The sequence below is a fragment of the Oculina patagonica genome, chromosome 6 (assembly GCF_052425735.1).
Source record: "Oculina patagonica isolate OP01 chromosome 6, crgOcupat, whole genome shotgun sequence".
Classification (NCBI taxonomy): Eukaryota; Metazoa; Cnidaria; class Anthozoa; order Scleractinia; family Oculinidae; genus Oculina; species Oculina patagonica.
In genome coordinates, this window is record NC_135763.1 from 13,825,354 (window position 1) to 13,848,889 (window position 23,536).

Consider the following 23,536-nt stretch of genomic DNA (forward strand, 5'->3'; position numbering starts at 1 on the left):
AGTATTCCGGAATATTAAGAGCAGCCAAACAAACGCTAACTTGCATTAATCCAATTATTCTTATTCCGGATTGATCCCAAATGATCGCGCCCTACAAAATATCAAAGAGCGATGCCGATCTCATGTTATTATTTTACTTTTTTTATTTTACCAGCACTTTAACCAACTCGTAAGCCCGTGTTCAGCACCTGCATTGCACATTTGCAGTGTTGGCAAACAGTGGCGATAATTAAACACGCTTTCCCTTTGTAGCCCGTGCGGAAAAAAGCTAGTCTCGGCTCAGGGATTAGGTAGCGCAAGTGAAAAGCCTTCTCGCTGGGTAAAGATATGGTTACGATCTTTGACTCCGGCCCCTAACATAAATATTTTTTTGCTCAACCAGGCCCTTCCCTACTTAACGACCACTCTTCTCCGCCTCAAGTGATCTGCGTTCGATCCTGACCGAAGGTCTTAATTTGTGTTACGCTCTTGGGCAAGGCACTCAACTTGTAGATAGGGGTACTTTAAAGGTACCATTTCCAGGTACCATTAAGCACGAGTACATAAATAGGTACTGGCAAATTGTTGAGGTAGCTGTGACGGACTGGGATTCTATTCTGGCAAGTCACGTTGCATGGTTAGCAGACAAACTCTAATAATAATAACTTTATTAATGATAGCAGTGAGGAGACCCCACTGCTAATAGGAGACACCTAACTAAGATTAACTCTATCGTAGCCCGCAATACTCATTTAATTTCCAACAAAGACTGGATACAAAACATAACTTTATTGAAATAATTTAGAGCTTCATTGCTATCGTAACACCATCTGCAAATGGAATCAGAGACATCACAACACGAGGGTCTTCATGAACTTTTACGTTCAAGTTGTGAAGTGCTCTTGTGCGTTCATCTGAAACTCTTTTTTCAGAGTCGCAAACCCTCCGACCCCACAAAACCTGCAAATAGAGAGAAATAAAGATTGGTAAATACCATGGATTCAATTGAAGTGATAAATTTTTACGCGTGTTGTGTGGCTTTACACTTCAGAAGTGTGTCGGTGATGTGTCGGTTTACGCGTTGGTAGCGCGTCGGTCAGTGATGTGTCGATCGAGGCGTCGGAAGTGTGTCGGTGATGTGTCGTTTGATGCGTCGGTAGTGTGTCGGTGATGTGTCGGTCGAGGCGTCGAAAGTGTGACGGTGATGTGTCGGTTGATGCGTCGGTAGTGTGTCGGTGTTGTGTCGGTCGAGGCGTCGAAAGTGTGTCGGTGACGTGTCAGTTGATGCGTCGGTGATGTGTCGGTCGAGACGTCGGTGATGTGTTGGTGACGTGTCAGTTGATGCGTCGGTAGTGTGTCGGTGATGTGTCGGTCGAGACGTCGGTAGTGTGTCGGTCGAGGCGTCGGTAGTGTGTCGGTTGATGCGTCGGTAGTGTGTCGGTAAAGTGTCGGTGGAGGCGTCGGTACTGTGTTGGTGAAGTGTCGGTTGATGCGTCGGCAGTGAGTCGGTGATGTGTCGGTTTACACGACGGTAGTGTGTCGGTGATGTGTCGGTTTACGCGTCGGTAGTGAGTCGGTGATGTGTCGGTTTACGCGTCAGTAGTGTGTCGGTTGATGTTTCGGTAGTGTGTGTTTGATGTGTCGGTGGACGTGTGTTTGTGATGTGTCAAGTTCGTCGGTGAAGTGTCCGCGGAGGCATGAGTGTGTAAGTACAAGTCCCAAAACAAACACAATGGACAATCACTACAAATACAACAACCTCTTGATCTAATCAGAACTAAAAAAAATAGACATAGCTGGTGCCAGGCGCGGGAAAACGAGCGTGAAAACACCGTGATTAAGTTTGGTTTTTGCATTTGAATGGTTGGGTAATCCAAAGCAATTCAGGATTACCTTCTTACTAGTGGCAATAACCAGCAGTTTATTTCATCACTTACATTGTCAATAACAATAAGCCCGCCTTTACGAAGGAGCGGTAACGATTTCTCGTAGAACTGGTCATATAAAAGCTTATCAGCATCAATAAAAACCAGGTCAAAACTCTCAGCTTCTCCTGCAGCCAACAGTTCATCTGAAATACAAACACAGCATTTTACAACACCTAGACACTGACTGAGTTTTAAATTTTATTGAGATTTTAATGATTTTCCGTATATTCTCGTTTTTAGGATGCTAGTCCATCGCAGGTAGCTCTCGGCATTTGTCAGGTTGCTCTGATGTTTCGCTGGTACTCAGGTATACACCTGGCCTCAGTTGTTCAAAGAGTGGATAACGCTACCCACCGGATAAATTGCTATCCAGTGGATAACTGTGATACAAAACCTACTTCGCTATCCACCGGATAGTGATTTATCCAGTGGATAGCTTATCCACCCTTTGAACAACTGGGGCCAGATAAATCACTATCCAGTGGATAGTCCAGTATGTTTTGTTTACACTTATCCACTGGATAGCGATTTATCCGGCTGATAGCATTAGAGCGGTTTTCACTTGAGTGTCGAAAGTAAATTGCGTTTGCTTTGGTTTTGCATTACTACGCTCAGTGATTGGTTTAAAAACCTCGCGCCACTTTCTCAGCCAATCAGAACTAAAACCAAAACCAATCGTGACTCGCTCGCGCACGTTTTCCCGCGCTTCGTGCCAGCTACATGTATTTGCTTTGAGTTTTGATTGGTTCACTGGATTGTCAGTGTCCTTTGTGATTGGCCAGAGTAATTACTTTGGTTTTGGTTTTACGACACTCATTTGAAAACTCGGCTCTATCCACCTTTTGAACAACTAGGCCCTGGGCGGCGTTGGGTAGCACTTTTTGTTCTAGAAACTGTGCTTCTTTTAACCGTAAAATTTGAACAGACTATAGCACTAAGTTTATTCACGAAAAGTAATTATACAGTGAAATGCCAATTTCTCGAACCTCTAAGGGGAAGGAATATTTGCTTGATAACGCGGGGTTATAATCATTAAAATTGCAGTGCTTGGCTGAACGAAGCAAACTAAAGAGAAACGACTTCTGGCTCGAGTTATCGTATCAGTCTTATAACAGGACCGTAGCCAGGCTTTCTGTATAGACGAGGCAAAATCTGCGATCGTCGAAAAAGCGAGAAAGTAGAGGAGTGTGGAGAATGCACCCCAGAAATTTTTGAAATCTAAAGCTTTGAAACGCTATTTACAGCATTTTCATAACGTATTTCTTTCGAAAAAAATCAATCTCGTTCAAATGGGGATTATTTTCCTAACTCAAAGCATTTTTTGTTTTTAATTTTTTGTTAAAATCTAGACGAGGCAAGAGCCTCGTCTTGCCTCTTGCTGGTTACGGCCCTTTTCACAAGTAATCGCTTGCGACTTATTCTGTGACCTGTAAATCTCAACACCGAAAGCTACCAGAGCAATGATGCGAGGCAACAGTTCATCAGGTAGTGTTACACTAAGAGTTATTAACTATTCACTTTGAATAGCTCTTACCTAAAGTGGTGATAGCAGATTGCAGCTTTAAATCGACCTTTGACTCAACACCTGCCTGAATAATAAAAACGAAACTAACTTTATAAAAACTTGTAATTCAGATGATTGCGATTAAGTAAGTAACGTAGAACTTTGCTCTTCAGTTTTGTGATCGGCCAATTTACAATACAATATGTTCCCTTAATGCAAGAGACTTTACTTCCTGTGTGTCAAGTCGGGTCCGGATAATCTGCGAGTCAGCGAGCCATGCGAGCCATTTCGGTTAGCCTAAATAGCACTTCGGATAGCCTAAACAGCACTCTGGTTAGCCTACAGTTAGCTTAGGTAGCTTTCGGTTAGCCTTTTATTGGGATTAGGGAATTATGGCTCGCATGGCTCGCGAGTCATGCGAGCCATTCAGGTTAGCCTAAATAGCACATTGGTTACCCTACATAGCACTCCGGTTAGCCTACATAGCACTCTGGTTAGCCTAAATAGCACTCTGGTTAGCCTACAGTTAGTTTAGGTAGCTTTCGGTTAGCCTTTTATTGGGATTTGGGATTTCTGGCTCGCATGGCTCGCATGCCTCGCTGGCTCGCATATCATCCTATCTCTGTCAAGTCTCACATGCAAGAGAAAAAAAACATCTACGGTACCCAGGGGCCCCAGAACGTCTACACCTCATATGTATCACGTGACTTAAAGGAGCTGTGTCACGGATTTTAGCCAAATTTATGCATAGGAATGGCCACCAAAATCAGTGAAATATAAACAATAACACAGCAAAAAACCAAAGAAGGTATGGATGGTACTTGACCTAAGTTTAGGTATAGGGGTGCCGCTGGAGGTTTGAAACCCTGACCCTGTTTAGGACAATAAAAACTTAAAATGTCTACCCTGTGTAGGACAACACCCCCTATTCTAAGACCCTATTTAGGACAAAGGACAACATCAACAATCATTTACGCTTTATTGTGATTGCGTCCCATACGCGATGTTTGAAGCATTGAAATGCAAAAACACCTATCCCACCGAATAAAATAATGTTGATTGAAGCGAAAGCAAAAACAATGTAAATACATGGACGACAGTCTTGCAGCCATACCCTGTCTAGGACAGTTTCAGGCCCTGTTTAGGACAGAGGAGCTTAATATTACATACCCTGTTCAGTTCCGGAGGAGTCAAAAACCATACCCTATCCAGCGGCACGTCCCCGTATAGGCCATATAGGGGAGTGCCCCCCCCCTGGGGGATGGCCAAAAGTTTCAAGATTGAAACGGATGGCAATATAGGTGTTTTGAAATACCGTTAGGCTGAACAGTTTTCAAACTTAATCTCGTTTGCTTGTAACATACATTATAACGCCCGGGAGACACAATTGGTTGTAATGAAGCTATGGTTTTGTCAGTTAGATCTATAAAAACATGTATAAAAGTAATTTCTTTGCAAACATTAAGTTTCATAGCGAGTATATGGCAAAACTTAAATATAAACTTAACTCTGCCGTGAAACAGTCCCTTTAATTTTGACTAATGGCTGCAGGGAGCAGCCTACCTTCACATTTGCTCTAGTTTTTTTTCATCAGTTTACCTCTTTGAAGAAACTCAGGCTCTGCACTTCTTGCATAAACTCGTCTGTTGTATCACATGCCACAACCTTGCCATCTGGGGGTAGTGTCATTGCCATACTCAGAGTGTTATAGCCAGTATAAACACCTGCAATGAAACACGTTGAAAATAGCAATTGTCATGATAGTCGTATTCCTTTTTACTCACATAAAACCAAAATGGGGGTTCTGAATGCCCAAAAACAATACGTGCAGCAAATATTTAGCCTGCGTAGAACACAACACGAGAAGCTCAGACCCAGCTAATGCAGGGTATTTCTTCACAAGTACCTCCATGCCTAGCATTCTGGGCATACGATGGCCACGGGAACTGTCAAATTCAGAAGTCAGAGACATCTTCACAACGACAAGTACAAAAAGATGGATCTACCATATTTAAAGTAAAGCACATTCATAACAACACGGAGGTATATCTTTCCTGGACACCAAATGATAAAGGAAATAAGTAAAATACTGCATACGAGCGTAGTGGCCCAACTAGGAATGGAACTATGGAAACCGATTCCGGTTTCCATAGCATGAAGCGACTAGGAGTATTTTTCCTCCTCTTGGATGGAGTGATAGTCTATTGCAAGGAAAAGAAAAGTAGAGAGGTCGAAAATAATAGTTTGGACACGATCCAGTTCATCTATCCAGGACCTATGTAATCGTGGCGTGGGAGAGGCCAGGGTCTGCTTCAGTTGAGAAAGCAATGGAGGTAATAATAACTCCTGCTTGATGATCATGATGATCTTCTCTGTAAGATCAACTAACTAATAAGGTACGTATCCCGCCTACGACAGTCGGTCGTAAGTGAGTTGTAGGTTTGATTCACACGACACAATTCGTGGCGTAGGCCTGTCGTAAGCATGTCCCAAGCATCTCGCATCCGTCAAAATTGTACCGTGTAAATCGGCCAAAACATTTCATAAGTTTAAACCATTTACTAGTAAAAAGAAGTGGTCCATTTTGTCTGTCAATAAATACGTCAACTGGCGAACGTTCAAATGTTTAGCTTAAAGACAACGATCGAGCAAGAAAGACTAGTTTGAATAAAGCATCACAAGTCATCGCAATTAATCTAGGTGAAGGGGATGACGTGCTGCCACTCGCTACTCTAGTAAATGGGAATTCGGCATCTCAGGCCTTTGAAGAGAATGTGTGAGTTGTTTAATTCTTCTCACACCGGGAAGTATGGCCTGTCGGAGACATGCAGGAATAAGCCGAGTCATAAACACTAATGTGCTCTGTTTATTGGTCTTCAGTTGGAGATTCATTGGTTGTTTGGATAGTGGCACGTGACGGGGTGTCTGACAGACGCATTTTTTAGAAGAGGGCTGCACAACACATCACAATGTTTCAATTGTCGAATCGCTTTCATGAAACCAATCCACATGCGTATCAGGTTCGGCTCTAGGGTAACTGGAATGTTATCTGGTGCTGGACTCGTTGTCGTGTTGTCCGTCAAAATCCACGGTTTTTCAATGACATGCGAACTCTGAAATTTAAACCTCACCAAATGGTTTACGCTTTTTGTTGCTGTAAATCATGTTAGCAGAAAATCCTGTTACTTGCAAACCGTTATAGCAATTTTGAAACACATATTATGGATCAAAACTTTGCCCCCATACAAATAATGAAAATAAAAGCAGCAGCAGCAGCAAAAACAGAAAAAAGAGGCGAAAAGAATCTAGAAGAAATCACAAAAACAGAAAAAGACCAGCTGATTTAGCTTCAACTGACAAGAAAACAGCCATGGTGTTTACCTTACCTATTTCTATAACCTTTTTGGCTTTCATCAACTGTAACAACAGTCTCATCAGTTGAACTTCATCAGCACTAGCAAGCATTCCAGTCCCTCGCTGATTCAGCGTTGCCTATTAAAGATTGGTAGCAAAGAGCGGTTTTCAATTCTGTTGTCAAAACCAAAATAATCACTCTAGCCAATCACAAAGAACACAGACAATCCAGTAAACCAATCAAAACTCGAAGCAAATACACGTAGCCGACACGAAGTTGGCCTGCGATCAGGCTCACGTTTCGTTTGGGATGTGTTACACGCGCGATTGGCGAAGAGCGATTCAGCGAGCGAAGCGATACCGACGGGGAGGAGACTGGTGGAGAGGCGCCAATCGCAGGCTAACACGAAGCGCGGGAAAACGTGCGCGAGCGAGTCAAGATTGGTTTTGGTTTTACTTTTGATTGGCTAAGAAAGAGGCGCGAGAGTTTTAAACCAATCACTACCTGTTAGTCATGCAAAATTAATGCATACCGTACGCGAATTACTTCAGACCGCTCAAGGGAAAATCGCTCTAGCAAGCTATCAAACAATAAATACAGTCTCATTGGCCCTGTTACCAAAAAGCCTTACTTTCCCCTCCCCCTCCCCGCGGCACAAGTCCCAAGCAATATCATAACGTGAAAATGATTCGGTTATTACCCAGGAAGAGTACTGCAACAACGAAAGGGGAAAAGGGGGGTTAAGTGACGACTAACTTTTCTTGCTAAAAAGGGGGCTGGCCTAATGAGTCTTATGCGGCCCATGGTGCAATGAGGATAGATAATGATGAATGGGCCTTTTCCCAAGATCCTTGAACATGCCTACAGGGCAAATATTTAGTTGGCCAAACTTAGGAATCACAGTCCCATTTTGTCTTGATTGTATCAGTCAATGGTTGAAATGGTGTACAAGCCCAGCTAGAACAAAGTTGTTCGAGACAGGTATTTAAGTTATTAATTCCGACCTTTTCAAGATAGGGACCTGCAGAAACCGACGGCTCACACACTTCGTTTTAGGTGTTGTAACATGTCACTGAAATTCACCCTATAGCGTAATTAATTAAAACTATAACAAAATTCTCGAACGTGATTAGTTAACAGCAGCCCGATTTGAGCACTAATAGGACAGTGTATGCGTCATGGTTGTAATTGGACAGTGTTATAGCACAGTTTACGCGACATGCCTGTGTATATTGGACAGTACGCGGCATTTTGTTGAGTAAACTGTTATGTTTTTCATCATTTCGCCGATTAAGGCTACGTTTACACGGGACCGGTCCGTAACCGTTCCGATCCGAACCGGACCTGTTTACATGGAACCATTTGGAACCGAACCAGGTGTTTACACGGGACCGTTTTGGAACCGGTCCGGAACGGATCCATAACTGGACCTGTAAAATAGCAGGTCCAGTTTTGGATCCGTCCCGGTCCGGTTCCAGAACGGTCCCGTGTAAACAGAAGGCCTATCCGGTCCGAAAATCGGACCGGATCCGTTCCGGACCGGTCCAGTGTAAACATAGCCTAAGTTTGTTACTTTGTTTCTTGAATTTTGTCATAACAGGACTTCGTGTCGTTCAATTCTGTTTGTAATCATACTCGTGATGAACAAATCGGACTCCGGCTTCGCAGTCGTCAGATTTTGTTTATCACTCGTAGGATTACAGACCGAATAGGACTCCGCTCTTCCTTACCATTATTAAGTGATCGTGCAGGAGTTTGGGATGGGGAGTTTGTTTCCACCCGCTGGATGGATGGTTAAAAGAGAAATACAGTTTCTTCACTTAATACTACTTCTAACATTAATTTACAGTAGCAATATGGATTTTCTTTAACAGGATTAATTTGCAGTATTAAAAATTACTTGAGGTAGGTCACGACACGGCAACCCACACCCGGCTGCCCTTTCTCATGCCTCTCTGAAAAACGTTCCGGGGGCCTGTTTGAGCATTATAGATCCCGTCTCAGGGGTTTCAGGGAGCAAGGGAATATGGCCATGAATAATTGGGAACACAGAAACAAAAGGAAAATAAAGCTGGAACACGGGGCCTGGGGTCACAAAAATCGACAAAATACTTTTAGGGAACAAGGTAACTCAAGGAAATTTTTGGGGGGAACAAGGGAACATGCACACCCCCTGGAATGGGCTCATTATAGCAATAAAACAAACCTTATAATAAATTTAATCTTTTATACTGAGGTTACCTCTATAACCCAGTGCCTTATAGACATTAATTATATTTCAGTATTCACACATGGTTTTAAAATTTAAACCTAAATTTTGAACCTGAATTTCTTTTACTACTGTTTATTTTGGCAAACTCACTGACCCGGTAACTGGATAAAACGTGATATCTTTAGGAGGATAACATGGAAATATGGACTTGTAGGCAATTGTCATGAGCAATACCAGCAATATGATTAAGGTCGCGGGGGATACCTACAGCATGAATAAATTCATGAAGCGAAATTTTGCTTGACCTGCATCTTTAAAAACGCTAATTTCTCAGCTGTTATGGGTGCGATTAAGCTCAAATTTTACAAAGACATATAAAGAAAAGATGAAAGATTGTGAATGTCATCTTTTATTCGGTAGATTGCATTTAACGGCGATGTTATAGCCTCGTTAGTGCTAAATTGAGAAAAACATGATTTTGTGGCAGAGTTTGCGGAACGAGTAGGAGACAGCACACTGTGATCTTGTCAAAAACTAATCAGTCAATACCTCTAGAGTGTCATAACAGAAGCGGATTATTTAATTTAAAGTTTGCCAGCAAGTTATGGCGGTTTAAGTGCGCAAATTTGAATTTAATGTCTTCTACCTCTTTCTGAAAGCGCTCTTTTAAAATTCCGCTTCTGTTGTGACACACTACAGTATTCATAGTTTACCTATCTGCAGTGACAAGTCATGAAGTTCTGTATCCGTGCTGTATTCTCTGCAACAAAATTGTCGGAAAAGTCAAAACTTTGAGATTTCCGAAGGTGTCCCGACCTAAATACGATCATTTTGTCAAGGAGAGATGTAATTATGGTAATTATATTCCACGCTTTTATGGTGAGAACAATGCGTTTTTAAAAAGGACACGATTGTTTATGCCGAATATTTTGTGATTACTCTGAGTTGCAATAATATTCAAATTTGAATGAAAATAAGTTCAAAGACTTCCTACAATCTGTATGAACGTATATCGCTAAGCGTTGTTTTAAATTGTTTAAAATATTAAAGAAACAGGGATTTTTTACAAATCACGCGCACGCACCCATATTTTTATCCAGTCATGAATGTCACGTAAAGTTGTCGATGTCAGTCGTTGTACTTCGTGCATACGCTTTAAATAAATGCATAATGATGAGCATAAGGTGTCCCCCGCGACCTTAAATAGGCCAGTTGACGAGCATAAATTATTCAAACCTTCTCTGTAAGGACTTTGATTCAGTTGGTTTATCCATCTACTTAATCTGTTATCGGTCAAAAGGCAGGGAACAGCTGGCCAGCAAAAGTGGACGTGAGGGAGGTTTTACTTTTATCCATATGTTGTTGACAAACACCAAGTCTCCTCCCGGCTTCCCAGCCGTTGTTTGGGCTTGTCACGCAACGCTCCCTCCCCTACCGTTGCGTGACGACCCAAACGCTCTGATCTGTTGTTTTGGACTTAAAAACGCCTGGCTTTAAAAAACGGACTTGCAATGAGTGCAAGTTTATGGTATTTTTTATAAATCACCGTACTGTATCGTTGGCCATCGGTCGATTATAAGAAAAAACGAAATCCAGACTCAGGATCTATCGAATGTCGTTCTGCCGCCGCATTGCTATTTATGTTCGCTATAGTATATATAAAGGGCGACGGATTATTTGGCGATACAGAAATTTTTTCATGTAGCCCGTTGTAGAAAATTCATCCATACTATAAATTTCAGGGAATAAATTCTTACCTGTCTAAGTTTTGCGAGTGGTAAGGGCTCGCGGATTCCATATTCCGTGACATAATTATTGACGGGGCTGTTGTCAGAGTGAGTTTTTGAGTGTTTAAATAGTTGATCGCTCCTACGTCCAAAGACCCTACCAACAACAAATCCTGCTGCTACAGATGATAGTGCAATCCCTACAGCTCCAAATAATAACTTGTTTTCGCCCAAAAATGACATCGCTCCGACGTTTATTTTCACTACACTCAGCGCCTATGAATTGAAATCAAGTGGCAGATCATGTGACATTCGTATCAAATTTACATTTGTAAAACAGTACTGAAACCTGCATAAAAGAACACGTGTTTTAGGGGCTCACGCTGATATTGTTCTTATATATCGGGTGTATTCTGCAATATCAGCCTGAAAATGTTCTTAAGGTGTTCTTAAAATTGTTTCTAAAAACTAAATACTACATAGACTACCAACAGATGAAAACAATGTGCAAGCACAACATTTTAATTATTTAGTGGATGGAACCAACCTTAATCATGGCAAACTGGTCACTGTACCCTAGTAGGTTATTCTAATTTTTACCGAATGATAATGAGGTTATGTTATTGGCCTCATTTGCTCACTCGAACACTCACTCACTCGATTCAATTAATTTAGCATTAAACGAGAAACGTGCTGACAGAAAGGTCCTTTAAACGCATTCAGCACATGTCAATCAGAAACAATATTCTTCAACCTCGTTCCAGGGTCTCTCTCTTTCAGGGAACTAAATGGAACTTCACAAAACAAATCGAAAGAGGATCACTTACACTTATCCTCTGGTGATAAAAGAGAATAGAATTCGCTCAACGAAGCCTCAGAGCATAGGCTATCAATTACCCATTCACGTAAGAAAACATTTAAAGACGCGTTTTAGTAAACACAACATTCATGTACGTTTTTGTTTCGCGTCACATCATCTTCGTGTCACGTCATCCGTTCTTCATCTTTTTGAGTCGTGCAGAAACGCGCATCTTTCACGCATCTTTCTTTCAAATTTTATTCGCTGCTTAAAATAACGCTATACGTGCTGGCAGAAAAGTAAACATATTCACAAAACAAATTTACTTAATGCTAAAAAGGATCAAAGGTTACACTTAAATATTTTTGTGATAAAATAGAATTTGCGCTACGAAGCCTGAGAGCACGAACCATCAATGACGCAATTCCCATGGAAAAATAAAACATTCACAGGGAAATAAAGTGAGATTGTGTTACATTATTGAACCCTTATTTGAAGAAAAAAACTATCAATGACCCATTCACGCAAGAAAACATTCGAAGGCAAATTAAGTGAGATTGTGACATTACTGATAGCACCAATGAACTACATATAGTTACGCTTAAACTGTTAAAATTATTACGCTCGCCTTGTGACGTGTTTTAGTCAACACAACATCCACGGCACGTTTTTGTTTCGCGTCACGTCACCTCGTGTCACGTCATCCGTTTTTCATCTTTTTGAGTCGAGCAGATACACGAAGTGCTCGGGCGTATCTTTTCTCTCAAGTTTTTTCCGCTGCTCAAAAATAACTATACGTGCTGACAGAAAAGTAAACATATTCACAAAACAAATTTACTTAATGCTTAAAAGGATCAAAGGTAATACACTAACCGGTAATTATTTTGGTTGTGAAAACTGAATAGCGCTACGACCCCTGAGAGCACGAGCCATCAATGACGCAACTCACGTGGAAAAATAAAGCAAAGTGAGATTGCTTTACTTTATTGGACACTTATTTAGAAAAAATGCGGAGGTCGGCACTTCATCCATCGAATTACCATGAGGTTGCTCGAAGAGCCTTTGATTATATACATATATAAAAACAATTTTCATTTTTCAAGCTGAATGTGTACTTATGTATATGGTACGGTTTGTGACCAAATTTCAGCCTGAGTGTTCTTAGTGCACTTGTTCTTTTATGCGGCTTTTTTTCTGTATTGCATGGCGCAATGAAAACTCTAGAGTGGGGAAGGGTGCTCTTTTGCCGAGGTCGGTGTTTACAACTTTGAGTAGAGCAAGCTTGTAAAACTTGATATTAAATAAGCGAACGTTTTAGCTCTTTTGTCTTTTCGTGTAATCCACCTATCAATGTTAAGCCGCTGGGGGGGGGGGGGGGGGGGAGCCGCGCATTTGAACTTAGCTGAGACTTTCTGATCAAATGCCCAACTCCAGGGCATTTGTGGATGTTCAAAAGTCACTAAACTTCAATAAAATGTTGTAAGAAAGTCCATAAAAACGGTCAAAAGTCCCCACTACGGGCAAACAATTGCTGTCAAATCCCCCTGCCTATGCCCGCTTCCATCGTTAGCGGCTTAACATTGATAGGTGCATAATGTAGGTGATTTTCACTGTCACGCCGTGAAAAAAATAAATCCAAAACTATTGAACCAAAAAAATCAATAATACAACAAGCCGTAGACAATTACTAGATAATCTACTTGTCCAAGTCCCACGTCTGTACCGTTCACCGTACTCGAGTTATCCTTAAAAAATTTCCACAAATTTAGAAAGCACAGTATGAAGAAGCCATGTTCACAAGTGACATAGCTCCCACACTATTCAAACTACTTAGCGCAGGGGCGGATCCAGGATTTCAAAAGGGGGGGGGGGGTGGATGGCAGACCATTAGGGCCTAACCCTAACCCTAAGTGGCGGCAGACGGCGAAACGTGGCGTAACAACAACCAGACATGAGCGAGAGCTAATTTTTCTTTCTTTATTTATTTTCTAATTCAAATAAAGTGACATTTCGAATTTTGAAAATACTGAAAAATGGGGGGTGGATATCCACCCTATCCACCCCCCCCCCCCCCTGTAGCGCCCATGAAGTCGAGTCGGGTAGCAGCTTTTGCAAGGTCTTATTTGAATGACTCGCTACCCTTCGAGACAACAATAGAACACTCTACAGGAACATTACCCCTAGCCCCAACGATGTATTTGAACGTGTTATTCCCGAACGGAAGGGAATCGTGTAGCACCTGTGTTTACAACAACAAAGGGTAATTTATAGACGACAATGCGAATGGGTTTTCAAAGCGACGAAAACTTAAAAGCAAAAGTACCTGAAAAGCTGTCCGCCTTTGATTGGTGCTCGTCATAAAGAAAGTGTAAAGCATAGTGTCGCTGCATCTAGCAAAGTTAATCGGCGTTGAAATCACCACAAGTCAGATTGTCCGACACTTGCGCAATTGAAATCTTTTCGCCATTGTTCCTTTGGGATATTCACAAATGACAAGTACATCAACTCTCGCGCGTAGGGGAGCAAAGCTTTCTTTATTCTTGTACGCTAAGTTTTCGTGTTTATTTATTAGAGCATTCCTTATAAAAAATTGATCAGTCTACCTCGCTATTTCACAGACCTCGTTAGCATAAAATGTAGCCTGCGAACAGACTCCCCCTCAGGCCCCGCCCTGAGCGCTTAGCCTGTCAACCACAAAAGGTTAATTGCTAACGAATACCTCAGCGCACTGCGCACTTAACACATTTGCAGTGTTGGCAAACAGTAGTGATAATTAAACACGCTTTCCCTTTCTAGACCTTGTGGAAAAAGGTTGTCTCCGCTAAGAGATTAGGTAGGGCAAAAAAGCCTTCTCGCTGAATAAAGATCAGGGCATTATGGTTAAGATCTTTGACTCCGGCCCCTAACATAAATATTTTTTTGCTCAACCCGGCCCTTCCCTACTTAAATCCTGACCGAAGGTCTTAATTTGTGTTACGCTCTTGAGCAAGACACTTAACTTGTAGATAGAGGTACTTTCACAGTACTAATTCCTTTTTCCTGCCACGAGTATATAAATACGTACTCGCAAATTGTTGAGGTAGCTGCGACGGACTGGGATCTCATTCCGGCAAGTAAAAACGTTGCATGGCTAGCAGACAAACTCTAATAATAATAACTTTATTATTAGCAGTGAGGAGACCCCACTGCTAATAGGAGACACCTAACTAAGATTAAATCTATCGTAACCCACAATACTTCTTTAAGGAATTTCCAACAAGGATTGGATACAAAACATAACTTAATTGTAATAATTTAGAGCTTCATTGCTATGTTAACACCATCTGCAAATGGAATCAGACACATCACAACACGAGGGTCTTCATGAACTTTTACGTTCAAGTTGTGAAGTGCTCTTGTTTCTTCGTCTGAAACTCTTTTTTCAGAGTCGCAAACCCTGCGACCCCACAAAGCCTGCAAATAGAGAGAAATAAAGATTGGTAAATACCATGGATTGAATTGAAGTGATAAATTTTTACGCGTGTTGTGTGGCTTTATGGATCGAAAGTGTGTCGGTTGATGCGTTGAAAGTGTGTCGGTTTACGCTTTAGAATTGTGTCGGTGATGTGTCAGTTTTCGCGTTGGTGGCGTGTCGTTCAGTGATGTGTCGGTCGATGCGTTGGTAGTGTGTCGGTGAAGTGTCGGTCGATGCGTCGGTAGTGTGTCGGTGATGTGTCGGTTGATGCGTCGGTGATGTGTCGGTTGATGCGTCGGAAGTGTGTTAGTGATGTGTTGGTCGTCGATGCGTCAGTAGTGTGTCGGTGAGGTGTCGGTCGAGGCGTCGGAAGTGTGTCGGTGACGTGTCCATTGATGCGTCGGTAGTGTCGGTGATGTGTCGGTCGATGTGTCGGTAGTATGTCGGTGACGTGTCGGTCGAGGCGTCGGAAGTGTGTCGGTGAATGTCTGTCGAGGCGTCGGTAGTGTGTCGGTGATGTGTCGGTTGATGTGTCGGTTGATGCGTCGGTAGTGTGTCGGTGAAGTGTCTGTCGAGGCGTCGGTGATGTGTCGGTTGATACGTTGGTAGTGTGTCGGTGATATGTCGGTTGATACGTCAATAGTGGGTCGGCGATGTGTTGGTTGATACGTCGGTAGTGTGTTACGCGTCGGTAGTGTGTCGGTTTACACATCGGTAGTGTGTCGGTGATGTGTCGGTTGATGCGTCGGTAGTGTGTCGGTGATGTGTCGGTTTACGCGTCAGTAGTGTGTCGGTTGATGTTTCAGTAGTGTGTGTTTTATGTGCTGGTGGATGTGTGTCCGCGAAGGCATGAGTGTGTAAGTACAAGTCCCAAAACAAACACAATGGACAATCACTACAAATACAACAACCTCTTGATCTAATCAGAACTGAAAAAAATAGACATAGCTGGTGCCAGGCGCGGGAAAACGAGCGTGAAAACACCGTGATTAAGTTTGGTTTTTGCATTTGAATGGTTGGGTAGGTACGATTTATCAAACCAAATAGAAGGTGCAGTAAAGCAAAACCCAAAGCAATTCATGATTACTTTCTTATTACTGTGAATAACCAACGGTTTGTTTCATCACTTACATTGTCGATAACAATAAGCCCGCCCTTACGAAGGAGCGGTAACGATTTTTCGTAGAACTGGTCATATAAAGTCTTTTCAGCATCGATAAAAACCAGGTCAAAACTCTCAGCTTCTCCTGCAGCCAACAGTTCATCTGAAATACAAACACAACATTTTTACAACACCTAAACACAGACTTCCTTACAGAGACCACGGAGAGGGAGGGGCTACGGGGGCTATGCCCCCCCCCCCCCCACACTTTTTTCAGTAACAAGGAAAACATTATAATGAATTAAAAAAAAAAAAAACGAAAATTCGATTCTGGACGCCAAGTTAGTGATTTTAATTTCTAAAGGACGAAAGTAACACCAAATACTGTTGCGAAAATAGACTCGCCTTCAACTTAGATACAAAGAAACAAGTAAATGCGGACAATTGTCTAAAAGCTTTCAGTTATAGTTAAAAAAATGTTAGGCTACTACAGGATCATTCCCTTTATTAAAAACTGGCTTTTTAAGGGCGAATGGACTTCTCATGACAAAAGTCCTTTTTCATCATTGGTCAGTTTCGATCCGAACCAAATGGGCTAAGTTTATAAGACAATAGTGTTTGTTTCGAACTCATGCTAAAGGTAATTCATTTTCTAACAATAAAAGTGAAATTGTCTTTTCTGTTTTCATTCGTTCTGGTAACATCTCAGTTGCGGGTACTTCAAAATAGTGAAAAACGTCTTTTTATCACAACGTTTTGCCGTTTTAAGCAATACTTTTACAAAATTTCTGTAAGCGCTTAACGTTTAAATTTTTAATTGAAATGCATTTTCTGTATCTAAGAAAAATTGAAATCCAAATTTTAATGGAGGAGCATGCTTCTTGACCCCCCCCCCCCAGCTGGCTTACGCTTCCGCGCTTGACTTTAAGCCCCCCCCCCCCCCCAAATTCTTCCTGTGTGGTCCCTGCCTTAGCATGTGTCAGGTTGCCCTAATATTTCACTGGTACTTATTTATACTCCTAGGCGGCATCAGGTCAGGTAGCTCTTCTAGTTAGTTCAAAAAACTTCGCTTCTTTTTACCGTAAAATTTGACTTGAACAGACTAAGTTTCTATTTCTCGAACCTCCTAGGGGAACGAATATTGGCTTGATATTAACTCGAGGGTAAAATCAGTAAAATGGCAGTGTTCGAATAAATGAAGCCAATTCAGGGAAAACGACTTCTGGTTCGAGTTATTGTGGGGTTTGAGAAATTAAGGGTTTTATTCACAGAGCTGTAGCCAGGCTTTCTGTATAGACAAGGCAAAATCTGCGATCGTCAAAAGTAGGAGAAACTAGAGGGATGTGGGGAATGCACCTCAAAAAATTTTGAAATCTAAAAACCCTGAAACGCTATCAACAGCATTTTCAAAACGTATTTCTTTTGAAAAAATCAACTTCGTTCAAATGGGGATTATTTTCCTAACTAAAAGCATTTTAGTAAATAATAAAGATGGTAAATTTTAAGCTCGGTAATAAATAATAAAGATAAGATCTTCTACATGACACGAGCATGGGACAAAGAAAAATTCTGAGTCCCCGACGGGAATCGAACCCATGGCCTCCCAGATACCGGTTGGGCGCTCTAACCAACTGAGCTACGAGAGACTCGTTGTGAGCTGGGCCATTTTACTAGGTTGATATGTGACACGCTGACATTGCTGATCCTAGCAGTATGCAGGACGCGTGTCACATATCAACCTAGTAAAATGGCCCAGCTCACAACGAGTCTCTCGTAGCTCAGTTGGTTAGAGCGCCCAACCGGTATCTGGGAGGCCATGGGTTCGATTCCCGTCGGGGACTCAGAATTTTTCTTTGTCCCATGCTCGTGTCATGTAGAACATCTTATCTTTATTATTTATTACCGAGCTTAAAATTTACCATCTTTATTATTTACTACAAAACTTGATGAATTCGACATTGCTGATCCTAGCAGTATGCAGGACGCGTGTCACATATCAACCTAGTAAAATGGCCCAGCTCACAACGAGTCTCTCGTAGCTCAGTTGGTTAGAGCGCCCAACCGGTATCTGGGAGGCCATGGGTTCGATTCCCGTCGGGGACTCAGAATTTTTCTTTGTCCCATGCTCGTGTCATGTAGAACATCTTATCTTTATTATTTAAAAGCATTTTGTTTTTAATTTTGGGTTAAAATCCAGATGAGGCAAGTGTCTCGCCTTGTCTCTTGCTAGTTTTAATACGGCCCTTCTCACATGCAATCGCTTGCGACTTGCTGTAATACTGCGACTGGTAAATCTCAACACCAAAAGCTACCAAAGCAATGATGCGAGGCAACAATTCATCTGGTAGTGTTCACTGAGAGTAAATACCTTCACTTTTATTAGCTCTTACCTAAAGTGGTGATAGCAGATTGCAGCTTTAAATCTATCTTTGACTCAACACCTGCCTGAATAATAAAAACGAAACTAGCCTTAAAAAAAATTGTAAATTCAGATAAAGCATTGTAATAGTGATTGCGATTGGTATGTGTAAGTTACGTAGAACTCTGCTCTTATTGTGTTCGGCCAATTTACAACAAAGTATGTGCCATTAACGCTAAGGAATTTACTTTCTTTGTGAGTCAAGTCTCACGTACAAGAAAAAAAAAAACACCTCCAGTACCCAGGGCACTGCAGAAAGTCTGCATCTCATATGTATCACGTGACTTAATTTTGACCACTCAAATAACGTGGTGGAAGAAGTCTTACCCCGTGTTGGTTTTTACTTGCAAAGAGAGCAAACCGTTCAGCTAATGGCTGCAGGGTGCAGCCTACCTTCACATTTGCTGGAGATGTGGTTCATTTTACCTCTTTGAAAAAGTTCATGCTCTGCACTTCTTGCATGAACTCGTCTGTTATGTCACATGCCACAACCTTGCCATCTGGGGGAAGTGTCATGGCCATACTTAGGGTATTGTAGCCAGTATAAGCACCTGAAACGAAACACGGTGAAAATAGCAATTTTCATGATGGTGACATTCCTTTTTTACTCTCGGAAAATCAGCATGTGGTTTTTATTTTATAGCACCACTGCAGCTGAGGAGGCCAGGCAGGCCAGGAAGACATTAGGAAAAAAAAAAAAAAAAAACCTCTCAGGGCAATCAGGGCTGGACTAGCCAGCTGCCACATGGAGTGAAAATAAAAGCAACACTACAACAACAAAAGAAACAAGAGGGAAAAAGAAGGAGCTAAAAAAAACACCATCACTAGCAACAAAAACAACAGAAATAGACCATATGCTTTGGCAAAACTGACATGTCGTTAAAAGCCATGATGTTATCTTACCTATTTCTATAACCTTTTTGGCTTTGAGCAACTGCAACAACAATCTAATCAGTTGAACTTCATCAGCACTAGCAATCATTTCATAGTCTGGATGATTCAGTGTTGCCTATTAAAGATCAGTAGCATAACATGCTATTAAACAATTAATAGTCTCCATGGCCCAGTTACCAAAATTCTTCCTTCTTCCCCTCCCCGGGTCTCAAGTCCCAAGCAATGTTATACCCTGCAAAATAATTCGGTTATTATCCATGATGGGTGCAACAACTAACGAAGTGGGGAGAAGGGGCTGAAGTGACGATAAACTTTTCTTGCTAAAAAAGGGGCGGGCCTAATGAGTCCTTTGCATCCCATGGCGCAATGAGGACGGATGATGATGAATGGGACTCTTCCAAAGATCCCTGAACATGCCTACAGGTCACATACCAATTTTCTTGATTAAACGCCAGGCCCCGAATAAACGACTGCCCTATGTGCGACACAGGCATGATGGGCAGTAAGCTTGAAGGTAGAGTGGTAAGTTAGCCTTTCAGGTATTTATTCGAGGTGTAATATGCTTTAGGTATGATGGCAATATACAGTCATGTCACAAACAATAATTAAAAACCAATTGTTTAATAAACATTTTGCTCGAGTAAACTGCACCACTTAAATAAACACCGGATCTACAGTGCCTGCTTGTTTGAAATAACGCCGGGGGCGTTTAATTGAGAAAATACGGTATTTTCATGGTCAAACTTAGGAATCATCTATATAGTCCCATTTTGTATATTATATCCGTCAATGGTTGAAATGGTGTACAAGCCTAGCCTGATTTTCAGACATCACTCTGTGCTTGCCTACTTGCCAGAAGGGACGTCTGAACACATCTGGGCCTAATGCCGTCCAGTGACGTCACTACCCGAAAACCGGGTAGTGATTTTGATTGGTTGATTTAAAAATTATTTGCATAATTATGTGAAATTATGACTGAATTTTACCGCGCGAGGATTGTAATTTGAAAACGTTTGGAAAGAGTTCGAAAGAGTTTACCTTCCCAGAAATGAATTTATTAGTCATTTACCTTGAGTTTATTACTTTATTAGTTTACCTACGGATGAAGAAAAGTAATGGAAATTGGTAGGTTTAAGTTGACGGCATTCGTCGCTTCGACATGCAGTGTTTTGCCAAATTTATACGTATTCTTGTTTTGTCAACAAAGCCGCTTGACGCTTATGTCCTGCAGCCTCGATGAACCCATGATTTCTGAACTCAGTGCCCATGGTGAAGTAGGATATTTTTGTATTGAATTCCGTTTCTTGATGCCTTTGTAACCGTCTAAATTGATTCATTTACACAAGTGTGTTGTATTTGTCCGCTGCGTAACATATTATATTTTGATCGCTAGATAAGGCAAATCAGTTCAGATTAAATCAGTTCCGTAAAAGAATATATATAGCCTGCAGTCGATTAAAATCTCATTCATTTGTCTCAAGTTTTCAATAGTTTACTTTTAAAACAATTTTATACCCTGTAATCCTTTATTGAAGCGATTTTTCTTTCACAATTTTATGGTCTCGACAGAAACTTTTCCGCATGAATTAAAACCAAAGTGCAGTGACGTCACTGGACGGGCATTAGGCCCAGATGTGTTTAGACGTCCCTTCTGGCAAGCAGGTGAGCACAGAGGGATGTCTTAAATTCAGGCTAGTACAAGCCTAGCTAGAACAAAAAATCAATGTTATTCTAGACATTAAGGTATTTAAGTTATGCTGGAGTTTGGGATGGGGCGTTAGTCCCCCACTAGAGGGGAGGCTACAAGAGAAATACAGTTTCTTCACTTTATACGACTTATAACTTTAATTTACGGTAACAATATGTGTTTTTTCCAACAGGGTTGCAGTTTTTGTGGGACAAATTACGAGAGGCAGGTCACGTCGACTCGGTCCCGGCTCCCCTTTTTCCCAATGAACCAAATTAAATAACCATGAAAACAAAAATTTCACAAATTTTAAAATTGAATCTATTAATAAGTATAAATTATACTGAGGCTTCCTCCATACTCCAATGCCTTATGGACATTAAATGTTTTATTTCAGTATTCACGCATGGTTTATTTTGGCAGACTAACTGACCCAGTTACTGGATAAAAAATGACATCTACAGGAGCATACAGTCAACTCTCTCAACGGACACCTCTATAAGATGGACACCTCCATAAGACGGACACCTGGTATTGGTCCCGTCCCTGCCGTTTTTCAGTCATTTTACTGTAACTAAACGCCCTATAAGACGGACACCTCTCTAAGACAGACAGTTGGAGCTGGTCCTGTAAGTGTCCGTTTTAGAGAGTTGACTGTAGTATGAAAATACGAGCTTGTAGGTAATTGTCACAAAGAATGCTGACAGTACGATCAGTTAATAGGTCAGTTGACAAGCAGAAATTATCCAAGCGTACTCCGTAAAGGCTTTGATTCAGTTGGATTAGCCATCTGCTAAAAAATATGTTTATCGGTTTATAAAAGGCCCCTTTGTGGTGTATGCAAGGTACAGCTGGCCAGTGGAAGTGGACGTGGGGGAGGTTTAACTTTTATCCAGCTGTTGTTAATGGCCATTAATAAGCACCAAGTCTTCTTCGCAGCTGTTGTTTGAGTTCATCACGCAATGCTCCCTCCACCACCGTTGCGTGACGACCAAAATCAAAGCTGCGAAGGAGACCGTTCAAAGGGAGAAAATTTCGTTTCTGTTTGGACGCTCGCTCTGGTATGTTGTTTTCCCCTATAAAAAGGCTGGCTTGAAAAAAGGCGGAGTTGCATGCGTGTGTATTTCTGGGGTATCAAACAGGGATTTTGAAACGGGAATTTTAATTTACTTCATTACCCGGCAAGCACGTCACGCAGACGCTTTTGTCCTCGCCACGCGTTCGTACACACGCATTTTTATTTCGCATTTGTATGATGATTTAAATCATTTTTTTTCAATAGTTGTTTATGCTGGTGTAATGAGTGCAAGTTTATGGTACTGTTTTTAAATCATCGTACTGTATCGTTGGCCATATATGAGAAAAAAACCGAGATCCGGACCCGAGATCTATCGGAATGTCGTTCTATCGCGACTGCCGTTTATGTTCGCGGTATATATTAAATGGGGAACTGTATTTATTTGGCGATACAGTTATTTTGTCATAGAGCTCGTTGTACCAAATTTAACCATACAATAAATTGACTGCAATAAGCTCTTACCTGTCTTAGTTTTGTGAGTGGTAAGGGCTCGCGGATTCCATATTCTGTGACGTACTTATTGATGAGGCTGTCTTTAAAGGTTTTCCAGTCTAAGTGTTGATCGCTCCTACGTCCAAAGACCCTACCAACAACAAATCCTGCTGCTACAGATGATAGTGCAATCCCTACAGCTCCAAATAATAACTTGTTTTCGCCCAAAAATGACATCGCTCCGACGTTTATTTTCACTACACTCAGCGCCTATGAATTGAAACTTTCTTAGAGATCATGTGACATTCCAACACATTCGTATCAATACATGGCACAATGAAAACTCCAGGGTGGGGGAGGACTTATATCCAGGGGAGAGGGGCTTGTTAGCGGAATAAAAAACTTATCGAAATGAGCTACAGCAGCGTTGATCGAAATACATTTTTCAATAATTGGTTTTGAATTAAGCTTTAAACTCATAATAAATCAACTCAGCGCCTATGGAGTCCTGCTGGGTAGCAGCTTTGGCAACAATCTTTGACAAAAGTAGGGGCAAATTATATTTTAGGATGAAATTGGTCCATATAACAATAAAAAAGGGCGTAAATTGACAATGGGTGTCAACACTTTTGTCAATGATTGAAGGTCTGACATGAATGACTCGCTACCCTTCGAGAGAACAATAGAACACTCTACAGGAACATTACCCCTAGCCCCAACGATGTAGTTAAACGTGTTATTCCCGAACGGAAGGAAATCGTGTAGCTCCTGTACTCACAACAACACAGAGTAATTTATATACGACGATGGGTTTTCAAAGCGACGAAAACTTGGAAAGCAAAAGTAATCAGTGAACGCTTTCGGCAATTCTACTTTTCAATAAAACCTTGATCTAGAAACTGCAAAATTCCACGAAAATTAACTTTTTGAATTGTGATTTACACGCAACACGAAAAAACGACACCT

At 41.4% G+C, this 23,536-nt stretch overlaps 2 protein-coding genes across 2 annotated transcripts; both read right to left on the minus strand.

The window, feature by feature from the left end:
• Window positions 1-748: 748 nt before the first annotated feature.
• Window positions 749-11,021, minus strand: LOC144657381 (putative caffeoyl-CoA O-methyltransferase 2). Its single transcript, XM_078517731.1, has 6 exons — window positions 10,736-11,021; window positions 6,798-6,903; window positions 5,011-5,135; window positions 3,442-3,496; window positions 1,917-2,050; window positions 749-939 (listed from the first exon to the last, which is right to left on the minus strand). Exons 1-6 carry the CDS (start codon window positions 10,946-10,948, stop codon window positions 781-783), a joined length of 792 nt encoding a protein of 263 aa, XP_078373857.1. The 5' UTR covers window positions 10,949-11,021; the 3' UTR covers window positions 749-780.
• Window positions 11,022-14,649: 3,628 nt separating this feature from the next.
• Window positions 14,650-22,870, minus strand: LOC144657383 (putative caffeoyl-CoA O-methyltransferase 2). Its single transcript, XM_078517733.1, has 6 exons — window positions 22,601-22,870; window positions 19,383-19,488; window positions 18,906-19,030; window positions 18,451-18,505; window positions 16,090-16,223; window positions 14,650-14,957 (listed from the first exon to the last, which is right to left on the minus strand). The coding sequence occupies exons 1-6, from the start codon at window positions 22,805-22,807 to the stop codon at window positions 14,799-14,801; spliced, it is 786 nt and encodes a 261-aa protein (XP_078373859.1). The 5' UTR covers window positions 22,808-22,870; the 3' UTR covers window positions 14,650-14,798.
• Window positions 22,871-23,536: the final 666 nt, after the last annotated feature.